The 16,808-nt window shown below is 36.3% G+C and overlaps 1 protein-coding gene across 4 annotated transcripts in view; it reads left to right on the top strand.

Moving 5' to 3' along the window:
• MAGI2 (membrane associated guanylate kinase, WW and PDZ domain containing 2) overlaps positions 1–16,808 on the top strand; it is a 764,770-nt gene that overhangs the window by 446,532 nt on the left and 301,430 nt on the right. For all 4 annotated transcript variants that reach the window (XM_086474407.1, XM_086474391.1, XM_086474398.1 and 1 more), the window contains exon 3: positions 12,091–12,210. In XM_086474407.1, the coding sequence (XP_086330533.1) occupies positions 12,091–12,210 (120 nt within the window). The remainder of the gene's footprint in view (positions 1–12,090; positions 12,211–16,808) is intronic.

Raw genomic sequence — 16,808 nt, 5'->3', positions numbered from 1 at the left:
AATTAACTCACCTCTAGTGACTACTGCATTGACTATTGAAAGGTTGATGACTACAACTCATCATATCAGAAAAGGAAGCCTCACTGTACATGAAAATCAGCAATTTTAATTAGCCAAACAGAGCAGCACTTGCCACTCACCAACAACTTTTCTTTCAGCACTGCTGAATATAAGAAGAATATCAAGGTCACACCTGGGACTGAAATCTTTCAGGCTGTTCCAAGGCCTTCTTTATTCAGACATAACCCTCCACATGACACTTACGTTCCTCTGGAATAAGGAAATTGTCCATTAGTTGGAGCATGTAGTCCTCATGAAATGACCTTCACCAGTGCTGTAGTTACACCTCAGAAATAATTCCTGTAGGAGATAAGAATAGCAGTGGGCTTCCCTGCATTCAGAATTACGTGACATTTATTTCCTCACCTTCACTGGATTTGACTCTTTTGAAGTTAAATCTAAGCTTATTTTTTTTTCTATCTTCAAAAGAAGAATGAACAAGGCTTTTTAAATTTATTTTAAAAACTTGAAGATAGTCACAATATCTAAATCTGCAGCATGCACTTTTAAGTTTGTGAGTATGCTATAAAATAATGTCTCCTGTATAAATAATTTATCCAACTTGTTACTGAGGAATAATTTATATTTTATTAATGTGAGTTAAGCTGAAAATAGGTTTTTTCCTAAAATCAGATTGGAAGAAATCTGTTTCAAATACTTCGTTTTTATGGGGAGTCGTGTTTTTAGGGAAAATAATTTAGTATAAAAACTAAGATTGTTTCAAAATAATACATTTCTTTTCTGAATAACATAGTAGAAGTGTTCCATGATGCATTCATTTACCTGAAAGAGGGAGAATACATTTTCTCTCCCACTGTTTTAAACTGGATATTAGAGAACAGAAAAATCAAACATTGTGTTTCCTTGGAATTTACTGCGTAAGTTCCTAGTTCAGTCAAAACTTTACTCCCTATGAGAAATAGTGGATAAAGAAGAGCAGCAGAAAAGATTTTACCAAGGAGTCCACATCATTATTGTGTATATCCTACTTTTGCTGTTTGTAGGAAGGAAAGAGGAGGAAAGAGGGAACAAGATGCTTTCTCTTATGCTAGAAGCAGACAAGAAAATATGTGCTTGCTATGCCGATGTGTCTGAGAGGTACAGCATTCGACAGCCTGTAACTTTCACATGAGAAATGTGCTTCTACACGGACAGAGCAGCGCTGCCGTGGGAAGGAGTCCCACAGGATGACTTCTCCTTCTGCTCAAAGCCTTCCTGCAGCATGTGGTGGCAACCCACAATAAGAAATTCTGTCTAGCGCTGATGGGATCCCTGCTGAGGGAATGCAGTTCCCTGTGTCTGCATTCAGTGTTTGCTCTGCTGGAAAGCCATTGGCCACCAGGGATTTCAGCTGTGAATCTGCTGGAGGTGCTGCACACAGTATTGCACAGCCACTCATTCATTTCTTTGAACTCTGTTCATTAAAAATGAGTGCAACAGTATCTGCTGTTACGTATGAGCATTTTTTGTCACCAAACCAAGGTCTAGTCTAGCTGTCTGGCGAATGGTGCAGAGATTTGGGTATATATCTGTATATATCAACTTTTGGGGTGAAAGCCAAGGAATAAAACCATCAAAACAAATTATGGCCTGGAAAATAAAGAAAACCAAGTAACTTGTAACTTTTTTCTATCATTCAGGCACCATCCATTGCAGTTTGCCAAAGTACTTTTTGATTCAGAAGAGATGTGCTCTGTATTTGCTCTTGCTCCCATGGCTTGTTAGATAGATATTGTTCAGAGGTACAGCAGAACACAACTACGAAGACTATGGAGAGAGAATAGACTTGTGTCCGAAGTCTGCCCCATTTTAAGTACAGGGTTTTTTTCATTCGCACATACTAACTAGTTTCCCTATCTTAAGCATAAACTCCCCTTAATTTTCTGTATGTCACCTGCCCTGATCAGTAAATAAGGCTTAAAATCGTGTTTTTGTTTCATACTATTAATTCATTAATTAACTGTTCTGTATTATTGACATAAACTTACAAAACAGCTGAAGTGAGTTTGGTTTGGAATACATCTGTGGATGATTTCTATGGTACCTATTCCACAGTCCCTCTTTTAATGTCTCTCAAAGTAAGACTGTAGATTTAGAAAATCCATTTATAAATATTTTCAGAGATTTAGTAGAAACAGCTAACTTCACAAATCCTCTTAAAATATACTATTAAATAGACATTATACAAGTCTTCCTAAGTTTGAGTAAAATATATAGAGTGAATATTAGTATTTTTTCAGTTTAAGAGTTGTTATTGCGGGCATTGCAATTTATCTTTCAAGGTACACTATGGTCTCTGTATGATTTAAGCACGTTCTCTGTAGTAATATGTACAAGCTGCCTAACAAAGTAATCCACAACAATTTATTCTTAGTGTTAATAAAATCCAGTGGTATAAAAGTAGGTTCTTTTGTTGATAGCAGAAGTGTTTTCCCTTATTCCAGATGTGGTTTGTTTCCAGGATTTCTGAAAGTGTATTTGAATGATGTGCAATATAAATAGATGTTTTAACATCACAGTTGAACAAACCACCAACAAACCACCCCAAATCTCTGTAATATTTTCACTGATGCTCCAATCACTTGGACCATCCGTAGGAACAATAGAATTGATAGCACCAGGCAAAAATTCGGCTGTAATACCTGACTGTTTAGCAGGCCTACATGTGCCAACAGGCTACTAGGCAACTCATTCTAACTACATCACCTATCCTCTTGAAGAGCTACAAAAAACCCAGACATTTCCCAGAAAAGGCTTTGTTCTTCCAAAGACCTTAAAAAAGCATGTTCTAATTATGCTTTTCTACTAGTAGAAAGCATTTTGCATGTAGTTAGGTATACCTTTATTTTATTAGTAAGATCAAAAGTCTCTGTCTAGATCTCGTTAACAGAAGATTTTCATAAACCTGAAGGAATATATGGCAACATAAATGCTCATGTATACATGATTCTCTTATCAAAATGCCCTAATGCACGCCTTGATTCTTCAGATAGTTCTCTTGTGCACATATGTTCACTTTCATGTAAAAAACCTGTTGTTTATAGTTGGAATAAAGATTTATGAATGTGTAAACAACTCTGTGAAGTGGGAATCAAAGTCTAGGTTTCCAAAAGGAGTTGCGTTCCAAAATCGTCGTTTAGTTTATATCTTTACCTGAAAGAGTGGAAAACTATAAAAGAGCAACACTGAATGTCTAAAGCATGCACAAAATATAATCTTTGAATTTATTAATTATTTATTAGCTCTATAAGTTCTTAATTAACCAAAATAAAACCCCCAGCTTCCTACTACCACAACGTACCATCCATTTATTATCAGATTTTCAAATTTCCATTCTTAAGTGTTTCTTTAGAGCAGTTCACTGCTCGCTTTCCTGTCTATTTGGAAAGCTGATGCAGTGTTTTAGTTTTGTAATAAGCGTGAAAGATATTGGGATATATTGCAGAGTGTCATGCTTTAACCAGCTACTAGGAAGAAAATTAACTTTATCCCAGCTGAAACCAGGACACAGCAGTGTTTGCAAAGACATTAACATGTTTTCTGAAGATAATCCCAATTAGAGTTTCATGGCTGGTACTAATTCTTGCCTTATTAAAAACAAACAAACAAACAAAAAACCACAAACCAAACAAAACCAAAACAACAACCAAACAAAATCAAAAAACCACACTCTTTTGAGGCAATAATATGGAATCCAGAATGATTCATACTGGTCTTCCCTCTTTTCGTCTTTTCACTTTTCAAGCACTGGAAATCAGATTTCTTCAGGCACTTGGCTATCCCCTGTAAGGTCTACACTTCCAAATCCCAGAAAACCCATAGTTTCCCAGTTTGGTATTTTCCAGGAATTATGTAGAACATATTTTAAGCGTTTATGATACCTGCATTAGCAACAGCTTCTCTGATTGTTTTTACAAGTATCTTCTGCAACATTCCGTGCTCAATTTGACACAAAGTATTCACACTTCTCTGTTATTAGCTTTTATCTCTCAAGTTTATTGTTAACATCTTGAAAGATTCTCTTGGCAAAGATAATGAAAAAAAGTTGTTTTATTTGCTCAAATGCTGTGCTAGTAATGAAACTGGGGTCAGAGATGTTCTTAAAAAGAAAGTACTCTGCAGACTTAATGAGGAATTCACCAATAGCAGGAAAGTGACCCAGTTCATGCTGCGATTACCAGACAATGATAATCGCGTACCTTTGTAGAGGGAACACTCAGTGTATCGATGCCTGTCACAGGATAACAGCATGAAAGTGCAATGATCAAATCCCCGCATGGTGTAATGGGTAGCTCTGAATATGTCACAGTTTATTTTAAAGAAAAGTCTTCAAGTGTCTGTCTCAGCCTGAAGCTCTTACGCTGCATTTCTTCTCTGGTCTTGCTGGTTCCTGTACTCCTTTCATAATTAACCAAATAAATAAACAAATAAACAAATATATAACCTTTCTACCAGCAGTTCTCAGCTAGAACAGTGTCATTCCCATCTCCTAATTTTACTTTGCTGTTTGGCTTCAATAAGACTTAATTTTTAAAATGCATAAATTATCTTTGGGCTGTTTTTATGCACATTGCACAGTGTCTGCAACATTGCATGAAACCAGAAGAACAAATAGAAAACCCAGGCTGTGTTTAATCAGAAGCTACTGAATGTATGTTGAATCTGAAAAGAAAAAAAAAAAGGATTTTAAAGGATGTATGCATCTGGAGTGTAATAATCCTGCTAACCACCAGGCAGGAGCTTATCTAGCTTACCTAATGCGTATGTCTCAAGTTTAGAAAAAGTGAAAATCTAAAGAACTACAGGCTGAATGCATACTCTTTCCATAAAGGACATGCTTATCTGCTACTGTGTGCATTGTAGATCTCAAATCCAGGAAATCACTGACTCTGTTTTGCACTCTAAAATATAAAATATATTGTCCTAAGAATTATGTGGTATTATAGAACATGGACACTACAACCTGGTACACAGTCCCTTAAGACTGCTTTTCACAATCTTATATTTTACTTCTTCAGGAAAAATCAAAACATAACAAACAATGTCATTAGTCCCAGAGGTGTACTAGAAACTGTTAAAAATATGGGTCAAGCTTTTTTCTTTTTTAAGGGTTTCTTTTGGTATGATCCAAATTCTCCACCTAATTTCAGTGGACACTGGATTGAGCCATGTAATTAATCCATTATTTCTGCTAGTATCAGTGAACACTGATGATGCACAGGGATTGGAACACTTCCTTATAACTCACATGAATTAAACACCCAGAAATGAAACTATTAGTTCTGTGATGAAGTACAACTAAGTGCTTTTCCCTTTCTACTGAAACTTGGTCAGAAAATCCTGGAGGTAGTAAAACCACACTGTTTCTTCCAAATAGTGTTGGATTTTTCTCTCTGTGTACAGGTAATATTGCAAATAATACTGCAGTCTCACAACTCAGCAACTGCTAAATGCCTGAGACTGCCTCACTGTAGACCATTTAGCACCTTTGCTAGTGACGTTTGAATGGATTAACCTAGAGATCTCAGCATCACAACCTGCTTATTAATGCAATTTGAAACTATTACACCTGAAAAATATTTTCAGGAATCTGGAATTCATTCCTTTGCTTCTGCAATTATTTTTACAGGGGTGCATTAGAGAAATTGCTGGTATTTTACACTTGGAAAGAGCAAAAGACTTTTCCTCTTCGTGACCTTTGGCAAGAAAGGGGTTATGCCATTGTGTTTTATGTTGTTGTTGTTATGAGAAGTATCACAAACATTTGAAGCTTCCTGCTTTGTAGTACATCTAAAATCACTTTACTTGAAAATTATGTTTATTATTCTCTTCAGCTGGGAATTCAGTAGATCAAGACAAATGTGGTGTTTCTCTGCTTAATGCAGTTAGTAATTTGACAAGATAGGTATAATTTCCCATACATTTCAGTTCCTCACAGTAATAGTGTCCCAGAGTAATTTGGCAAACAAACAAAAGAGCTAATTAAACACTGTTGAATTTTTCTAAGGCAAAGTGTATACAAGGTCGTACCAAGGGCTCAACTGAAGTTTATTAAAGATTAGCAGTCTGTTTCTGCAGGAGGGATCCCTCCAGCTACTGTAATGCATGACAGCCTGGCGTACCACTTTCCACAACAAGCTGTTGTACTGAGCAGAATTACAGAACAGATTTTCAGTAGAATGTCTAATAAAAGGGCTTTATATATTAAAGGATTTTTAATCTTTATCTTTTGTTATATTTGGAACGAATAAGCAAAATAAGGTCCTATTTGCTTCCATACATTTGGAAAATGAACTTAGGAGAAGATCATTTTGCAAAAAGTGCTAGGTTATTATTGTGCCTTTCATTTACACTGTAAATCCTTGTGGCAAAGACATACCTTTGCTTTTGTATTTACCTCATGCAATAGCAACCAACCTATGAGTCCAAATGCAAATCAGCTAAATAACTGTGAAGGTGTTTGGATAGCGAAGAGGTGTGCCATGTTTGCCCTTGCAATTAAAAAACATAATAATATAAATATTTATAATATGCTGACAAGCTCGGAGCATTAAAACCTGTGCATAGAGTCTGGGAGTAGGTATTGGACCATGCAGGGACTCAGGCCTTTACTTCTACTCTCCTGACCATCATATAGACTGTACAGGAACACTATTCATGTGATATTATCCTTGTAGTGCTGCCAAAGACTGTAAAATACAGATTATTTACTGTGCAGGGATGAAGTGTTCTTGGAAATGTATCTATAGTGCTAAGCACAGAACACCTTTCTGAGTCTTTCCTGTCATAGTTCTGGGATTTTTAACTAACATGCATATTCCTATGCTGACACATAAATAAATTTGCCTCTTTTCCTATCATGCATCACTACATGGAGTTAGCAACAGAAGAAATATTGGGAGAGCACCTTTCCTGCTTTTGAAAGCAGCAGAGCTGGACAGAGACTGTGAAGACTTGGTGCTTCTAAGAAGTAGAAATATTTTCAAAGTCAAACTGAGCACCTTGTTCCCAAATGAGCAGTATTATGTTCTAATTATGTGCTTGGATGCTGAGATTAAAAAACAGATATATAAATTCCTAGTTGTTCTCCTACCTGTACAAACTGGTGTGGAGTTTTCCAACCCTAGAGTTCTTCCAGGGTCCATAATTCTATAGTTTTTTACTCATAATGGGAATCTGGACTGAATGCCACATGAACATCATTTTTCCAATCTGCACAACTGACATGTTAAATGTTATTTATTGTCCCCCAAGCTCATATAAGCAGTATTTCAAAAATAGTTTATTGCTATTAAATTGACACACTCCTTTTCTTACTCATTGTAAAGATTTTTTAGGAGTCTAAATTAATACCCTCAGGTGCTTATATATATATATGTGGTTATTTATATATACTCTCTCTATATACTTATATATACTTATGCTTGTATGTGTATATACTCAGTTAAAAGAAAAATGCTTTTTCAAAGGCTATTTATGTAAACAGCACCTAATTCCTTTCCAGAAACACAGCACCATCATATAACATAACACTGAGCATGGAAAGCCTGCACTGAAGTATGGTGAATCACCATGCTTCCCTTGTAGAACAGAAGAAACCAGGTGCAAAGACAAAGGGTCTTTTTTTATTTAAAAAAAAAAAAAAAAATCTGCCACATAGCTTAAATATCTCTAAACTGTACCAACTATCCATCTTGAAGTTATAAATCCAGACAAAGTAGTTGCTCGGTGAATGACCTTAATATTGGTTTTGAGAGTAAATTGATGAATGATGCAAGCAGTGCTCATGAAATCAAAGAAGGTCACTATCAGTCTGGATTTTGTAGACCAAGCTCCTGTAATTTCTAAGGTACCTGCACACTGTGTGACAGCATTCGCTTGTATGGACTGGTTGTGCTTACTTGCAAGCGACTCCTTTTGTGTCTTCTGTTCAACAGTGACAATAGATTGCATTTGTCATAAATATGCATAGTGCAAATATCCCTTGCTGGTTTTGATCCTGCAAGATCTAAAAGTATCGTGTTCTTTCATTATGGAATTCAAAGATTATTTTTTCGTATGTTACCATGGTAACTGGGTTCCTATTTTCATTTTACATTAATAAAAGGCTAAATATTATAAGCAGTAGCAAGTGTGTACTATTAAGCCTTGATGCTGTTTAACAAGAGGTGTTGTGTTTCTGTAAAAATATGAGGCTTGGAATTAATCCTTTGTTTTAAGATTTGAATCACCATAGCTTTCAGTCCTGCTTATCTGTCTGTATGATGTAGTTCGAGACAAAATCTATTAAGAACAGTAACTGCATTAGTTTAAAAGCAAGGAAAAAGAAAAATTTCCTAAGGTCTAGAAGACTCCTATATATAGACCTCAATGTTCAGATCTTGATGGGTGTTTAAGATTCTCCAGTAACTACCTCCAAGTCTCTAAACCTGCACATTGCAAACCCTATGGTGCTTACAGAAAGGTATAAAAGAAGGCAGAAGTATTAATAGCAGCAATTCAGTTTCTCCAGGGTGAAGGAGTAAAAGAGGCAATAACTATTGATTATTCCATTAGCCAAGGAATTGCTTTAACCATTTGCAAGGTCTCAGATCCTCCAGGCTGAGGGAATGAGAACAGAGCAGGAGGGACATGGGACTCAGTGAGATTTTATCAAGAGCAGTAAAGTTCTGGTGGGGATGGAAACTGCTGTACCTGAGGTAGGAGTCACCCTGAATATATGCAACTAGTGATCATGTTTTGCTCTTCCATTTTTTGAAGGAAGTGAGTAGTTCATATCTTATAGGAGTACAACCCTCAGTATATGATACAATGCAGAGCTGTTGGAGCAGGCTCCCTAAGGATTATAAGAAAAAAGGGTGGAACCTTCCATGTTACCATCTGAGTGACAATGTTATCTTCTGGCATTGTAGGAGTCATAGCAGGTATAGGTAGAACTGGCAAGAAGTTTTGTAGAAAATCTGCTTTTCCTTAAGAATATTCATTTGTGTAATTTGCCCATTTCGATTCAGCTTTCAGGAAAAATGATTCCTCATCTCCATACTGGGATACCTAGTGACACCATGGGGTGTAAGAGAAACAGAGAAAGGAAAACATTCTCTAGAATTGCTAGTAGCTATTTAGTCACCTAGGAAAATCAGTGGGAAACAGATTCACGGAGACTAAATTAAGAGGCTGCTATGTACACTAGCACGCTGATGATTCTGAAGTGGAGTTCTGGCCACAAAAATGCATTAGTTTCACCTTGACGAAAAATAGGAGCTATTTGAAATCTTGGGGTGTTATAGGACAAGATAATTACTACATCTGCAGCTCTAAATACAGGGCATCTCATGGCTACCCTACACATGGGGATAGATGATGAGCAATTCGACTGGAGGACAGGCTAAATTTAAGCTGGGTGTTAAGAATACAGAACCAGTCTATAACTGGACCATGCATTCCATTTGAAATAGGGGAAGCAGATTAGGCAGAATATTCAATTCATAGTGCAAGTCATATGCAAACATTATCATACATGTACCACATCTGAAAGAATGTGTCTAAGCCACATAAGGGCAGAAAGATCAAGTCTTTAGCTTCCAGTTTAAGAGAGGGATTCAGAATCTGGAATCTAGTTTGTTACACTTTTCTAGGCAAGTTGACCAAAGACCATGACCAAAGTAGAGAAGCACAGGGATAACTGAATCTGTTGTTGGACCTCCTGTGAGACTTTACAGTCATCCCTGATGAATATGACTCCTGAATATCCATGTGTTTAAAACAAACTGCAATGTATTAACACTTAATATCATAGAATCATTGAAAATTTTGATTAAGAGGGAGCTCAGTAGGTCATCTGGTCCAACTTTCCACTCAAAGAAGGGTTCACCTTCACATATTATGTAACTTGTATTTTTGTTTCATTTATAAACTTTCGGTGATCCTAGTTTGGCTACATAAAAAAAAAAATATTGAAGAAACAGTAAGGAAGAGGTACTCATCTAATATGCCAGCTTCTTCCCTGTGACATATCTAGGCGTAACATAACCTTGATTTGCCAAAGTGTTTTATGAGGAAGATACAATTCCTGTCAATAGACTTTGGGAGTGAAAACCTCAGGAGAGATCATGCAGTTCAAACATCTGATTCCTGCACTCTTAGCAGAGCTTCCAGGAGCTGAGGTGCTTGCCAGAATCCTTGTGCTTCTGCACAGTTCTCACATTCACATAGGGCTGGAGATCTTTGAGGATGCTGCTGCATCCCCAGGGGTCAGTTATTCCATGGGGTGTAAATTCAACATATTTACAGACAATCCAAGTGCCTGAGTGCTTTAACCATATCATCCCCGAAACACAATAGTAATAATCCTAACAAATCGATTTCTGCAAACATGAAATTCCCAGAAATAAACAGCCAAATAAGATGAGTTTTGTTTTAAAAGTTGAGATGAAAAGGGATTCGGAATCAGATAAATGAGGGAACGTGTGTTATAGATTTACCAAACCATATTCCTGCTATTAGCTTGAATTAGCTTCTCAGGCATTATGTCTCTATGTCTCCACTGACAGCAAGGAGTTTGGACAACTCTGAAGGCCATCTTTGGCAAAGCTGGGCACTTGCCAGTAGGAATCACTGAGAGCATGGGAGTCCTGTTATTGTCACTGAGAGAACCTTGCACTTCTAATGTGCTCTTTAAGTCTCCATTAGATCTAGCTATATGGACTGGGATTCTGCACGAGATTAAGACAGCTGCATTTTGGGCAGCGCAAAGGATTATTTTGTGCACTTGGGGCAATGCAAGAGATATTTTGTCCTTTGGATATCTGCTAGCTTCACATGGATATCTGAGGCATCCCACAGAGACCTATTGTAGACAATTACACTTAGTTTTCTTCATGTTACAGTGAACGTCACACAGAAAGGTTCAAGAGGTTTAAATGCAGATGTCTGAATAAAAGACATAAAAACATAGATGAAATCATAAATTTTCTGTTAGCTAACCTGAAGACATATCTGAATCACTACTGCATAATATGAGAGTCACGATACATTAATAACTGAGGAAGAGACAGTGTCTTTTGCACAATTTTATAATGTTAAATTTTGTCCAGGAAGTGGAAAATCTGGTTTCTCGCAACTTCCCAGTGTCAGCAGTCTTGAAACCAAACCCTGGGAGTGTGATGTAATCACTACAGTATTGATAAAGAATTGATTGATTAAGAAGTTTCAAATACTCTTGAGACTGAGGAGGATCTTAAAAAATTTTCTATTTCCAAATGGAGTTTTGAGACTTATTTAGTGGTTTCAGCCAAAGTAGGGATAGCGTGACCACAATAATCTGGATCATTAGGAAATTAGGTCAAATTCAGATGCTCCCCTGCTAACATCTGAACTTCTGCTAGCTAAGCTGAGTTACTTCTCAGCATGTACAAAATATTGCCTGTCAGCATTTATGGAGGTCTGTCATCCAGAGGTGACAAGAGAGGCAATAACTAAATATGAGCACCTTTGTAGTTTGACAGCATGGTTAGCAGGTGATTTGAATCACTCAGTCCCTTAAGCCTAACCATTTATCAAGTCTACTTATGGCACTGAAACAAGTCATGTGAATATAACCCTTACAGGTTTACTTACAATTTATGATTTTGAATACTAAATAAATGTTTAAAATATCGTTAAGAGGTTTAATTGCAGACGAGGCTTTGCTTGAAGCCATAGAAAACACATCAAAGATTTGTGTTACCTTTGAATGCCTGGTCTCACTGAGGGTCTTTCTAGTAACAGAAAAAGAATAGCAGTATGACACATTTTCATTAGTGGGAATAAATAATATGGATCCAAAGAATATCAGGTCTTAAACATGCATCTCATATACCTCTGTCAGCTTCAACAAATGTAGCTATATGGTTTTGAAAGGTGTCCTCACAAGAAGGATGTGCTATATAACATGTATAAATGGTTTACTTTGTCAACGTTCCAAAACTTTCAAAGAGATCATTCTACATTTAGGTCATGTGCTTGACAGTGTGTCTTTTGTCTTATTAATAGGCACCACAAGGCCACATAAGGAGGGGGAAGTCCCTGGTGTGGACTATATTTTCATCACTGTTGAAGATTTTATGGAATTGGAGAAAAGTGGTGCTCTCTTAGAAAGTGGAACATATGAAGGTAAGCATGCTTTTACTGTTAAATCTGTCTCATGTTTCCATTATGCTTTTTTCTGATTTGATGGAATTGCACTGGGACATCCCATTACAAATGTGTCATTGCTACTGTTATCAGAAATTTGTGAAGAGCCATATGGCTCTTATGAAAATATTTTCTTATGTAAAAGCTAAATGCAGATGGGTTCATTGTAGTTTTAGTATATTGTACTGGTTAAGAGAAACAGGATAATACTTTGCACTTACAGGAAACACTAGTTCTTTACGCCAAATGCTTGAGGAGATTTCAAAAAAAAATCAGGAAACAGCTGCTTTTCTAACATATGACAAACAAACTCTACAACAGAAATCAGTTATAAAGCTGATACTTTTCTTTTGCACGTGTGATCCTGCAAATACCAATCTATATTAGAGGTTGAAACCTCACTATTTAAGTAAAACAGGAAGGATTTGGTATGTCATGTCTTATGGGCTTTGTAAAGTTATTGAAAAGAACTCATTAATTTTGTAATATGACAGGGATAGGAACTATCCTAATGACTGTATTATAAAATGTCTGTATATGGGGCAAAGAGCCAGCAGCTTATTGCAGAACAAAGCTTCCCAGGAGAACTGATGATTCATCTGATTTTAAACCTTTTCCAAAACACAGCTATCCTGAAAGTGGAACTACTGTAAATGGAAAGGCAGTTACATAGCAGTGTTTTAATAAAACCAAAATAATGCTATACTATTTTAAACCAGATGCTTTTTAGAAATACACTAGTATTTAAGATAGTAAAGAATAGGTCTTTTTATTGTAATCTTCAAAATGACAGGGAATATCCTTTACATGAAAAATATGACCCATACATATGAGAATACCTGGGTAAGTAGAACCATTTACAGGAAGCAGCTCCGTACTTTTACCTTGTAGCAAAAGAAGTAATGAAGACCTTTTTGTCCTGACTTTGTCCCTGTCAAGGAAAGCAGCTGAAGATAAATAAGAAGCTATTCACCCCAAAGAAAATCATTAGCTGTGTTATAAATAGCAGGAAAGAAGGTAATCCGTTCTCACCTAATCAGCACAAAGTACCCATTGGAAAGTAAATAAATTTTCATTAAGAGTTATATCAATACAGAACTTTTAACAAAGATTTCAATTAAAGAAGGTCAAATAAAGGAAAATATATTGTCTTTTCGCTTTCTACTTTTTTCCCCACTGTCTGACACTAAATGGTAAAAGTTACCTAAACATTAATACAAGTACAACACCTCAATTTTATGTTTGTCAGGGATTCATTAAATAACAAGCCTTTCTTGAAGTATGATTTTGTTACCTTGGGTATTTGAAACTAACATTAAAGTAGCTTAAGTGTAGCACAAGTCTGTCATTGCTTGACCGTGTAATTTCATTAGTTTGCAGCAAGTTTCTAGAGATTGAACTGCTAAGTTAAATTAATTCATAGTGCTCTTCTGTCCCTCGAGGGATACTGAGAGGTGTCTTTTAATACTAGCTACCAGAGCTGAGTGGACAGCAAGGTGAAATACCAGTTGGGGAAGTCTGCATAACTCCTTAAACTGGCTAAGGACCTAGCTGAAGGGAGGTCCAAAGTCATGACTATGCAATATCTCATCATTCACTGATCACAGATGACAAGTTCACTGAAGCCAAGAAGTCAGAATCTAAACGCAAAACAAAATAACCTCAACAGACCAATTTCTGCATAATTCCTGTCTGATTCCCAGGTTTCCCAATCACCATATGTGTATTCTGACAAATAATAGATAGTATATTATCTGTCTATGTATTATGGCAAATAATAGGTTACACGTTAGAAAATATACCTAGTTTACAGATGCTGCTTCTTCTTTTGGACTCGACCTGATGAAGTTACAGCCTCTGTTTCCTGATTAATTCCTGATGACTGTAGTACCTTTCTCAGGGAAGGATTTTGCTAATCATTCCACCACAAGTTTTCCTGATCATATTAAGTCTGCAGTGATTAAGTTTATCAGTGACAATTAGACCAACCAGAGAAAATAAATTTTCAATTTCTGTCACTAAAAGAGCATGATTTTTGGATCCTTCCATAGCTCAAGAAACTTATGCGAGCATGCATGCTCTGGGACATGAATTTTCTCTCCTTGACATTTCTTATCAGGCCTCTGAAACAAAATCAGGCTTCTTTTTAGTGATTCTCAATATTAATAGATTAGTTTGCAGATTTCTTTATTATTTCTTTGCCATTTTTTGTCTTGAAAAAATAATTTTGTGTTTAGTTAAGTTTCTATAAATTAATTTTGTCAGTCTATGCTGATTGTCTAACCACGGCCACTAGGTACCACTTTGTCTCTAACAGAAAAAATGTTTTAAAAAAGCAATTTCTCATTTAGTTGAAATTAAAAGACAGCCTCTGTGTATATGTGAATTTTTCCACTATTTCTTGACTAGAAGGTTTGATTCAGTCAATTTACATTCTCCTATATGAATTCCAAAAAGAATCAGAAACATCCAGGTAAACCAGAGGAGAAGGAGGCCAAGTGGAGACTTACCTGAACTGAGTCTTTGTATTGTTCATTGGTGGAGTGACCATCCCTGGAGGTGTTTAAGAGACGAGTAGATGTTCTACTTAGAGACAGAGTTTAGTGGGGTTGATAGAGCTGGCTGGAACAAAGGTTGGACTCGATGATCTTGGAGGCCTCTTCCATCTGAAACTGTTCTATGATTCTATGATTCTATGACAGTATTCAGTATTGTTGGGAGCAGGAATATTTTCTCACAGTAATGAGAAAACCAATGAAAACAGTAAGTTACTTTTTGTCCTGGTGCAAGCAAATAGTGGTTGTGAATAGACAGGATCTAATCTAAAAGTGAAATCAGTATATATTCTTAGAAAAGTATAGTTCTACAGTTTTGTGGGTTTTTTTAGTTTTAAAATATATTTTTAAGTTATAAAAGCTTCAGAATTAAAAATAGGATGCTCTGTGACCTCCTTACTGCTAAGGCTTTGAATACACCTTTCTTTGTCTACCACTTTTGTGGCAAATGTGAGTGACTGTAGTATTCCAAAGTGTTGTAGAAAAGCAACAGCATGTTCCTAATAAAAACTCTACAAATTATTTTTTTTACCAGTTTTGCAAATATGAAAATATTCAGTTTCAGTAGGACCAAATCCATTACTATTTTGACCTTTTCTATTTATGCTTTTTTGAGCAACTGCTGGGAAGACCAACCCATCTTAATGGTACACAAAGAGTTGCAGCACGTTTTGCAGCTTACCTGTGGTAAAGTTCCATGGCAGTCTAGGTGAAACGATTCAAGGCAGAATGAGAGAAAGAAGAATACAAGGCTCACTTCCACTCTCACTGAGATTAACAGTCCAAGTCAGGTTAACTTCAGTGAGACTGTCATTGAGTTCTGAATTTGTAATAAAATTTCAGTGAATTCCACCAACGCATTGCTATTTGTAGGAGGGAGTGTTTCCCTGAAGCACACCAAACTCATTTATTTGGAGGTCTTTGTATAATAGTGCAGCCAAATCCTAAAGTTTTCACTTAATTTCTTTTTAGCAAATTCCAATTTACTGTACCGATTAAAGGAAATCTGATTTGGCCCAGAATGATAACTTTGTTGGAGATAAAACTTGTTTCCAAGGCAGATATTGAGGTAAGGTAAAATAACCATAGTTCTGTACCACAGGCAGAAGTCCTGTGCAGAGTGAATAACCTGCCTGTTATGACAGGCTCATGTAGCACAGGACGTGCCTCTGCAAAATAATCCACATTCCTTTTCCATTTTCTGGATAGAAGTTCATAGATGGTCTTTGAATTGGAACAATATGTGCAAATCTATAAAATGCAGAATAAAAAAGCTGTGATGAACAGACAAACTGTGTGTATATATGTGTGCTGTCTTTTACAACTCTCCAAAAGGAGGGTTGTCTCAGTATACTGTCATCTCCCCAATACGTCAAAACTTGTATGGAGACTTCATGGATCACTGACTTCGAAGGCTGTTCCCATCTCCTTATTAGATCAGCAAAATTTCTTAGCCAGTGCACGTATCAGTAGACTGAAAATGTACTTGAAATGTGTATTGGTTAAGAATGCCAATGCTTATAAACAGAAATGTAATAGCTTCAATATTTCCAAAACCCAGATGTGTTAAGGCACATGATTGAAGGTTATGGTAAGGCATCGTTATGAAGTATTAATAATGTAAAACTGTAAGAGTAATGCATGCTGTGGGTAGAACTGCCTTTTAAAAGTAACATACGCAGTAGCCGTACCAGAAATAACAAGAATTGTTCAGTGTACAAATACCGAAAGAAAAAGAAGTTTGTTGATAATCTGTAAGGACATAAATGAATTTCAAATACACAAAAGCAAGAGGGATTTTAGCAGCATGGAACTCTATAAGAAATGCAGACATAGAAAATCTTGTTCATAACCCTTAAAGATGTGGCAAAATTATGACAATAAGTGAATTCCACCAGCACACCTATAAATAATGTACCAAGTAGAACTCTCTTCTATCAAAATTTTGTTTGCCTCAGAAGAGTTCCATAACAGTTGTTTTATAAAAGACATCTTATTTACTGTTAATATAAGAATAGTCCT

The sequence above is a fragment of the Leptosomus discolor genome, chromosome 1 (assembly GCF_034619465.1).
Source record: "Leptosomus discolor isolate bLepDis1 chromosome 1, bLepDis1.hap2, whole genome shotgun sequence".
NCBI classification, from domain to species: domain Eukaryota; kingdom Metazoa; phylum Chordata; class Aves; order Leptosomiformes; family Leptosomidae; genus Leptosomus; species Leptosomus discolor.
Note: the sequence above shows the minus strand (reverse complement) of the source record. Positions and strands in the feature narration are given on the sequence as shown.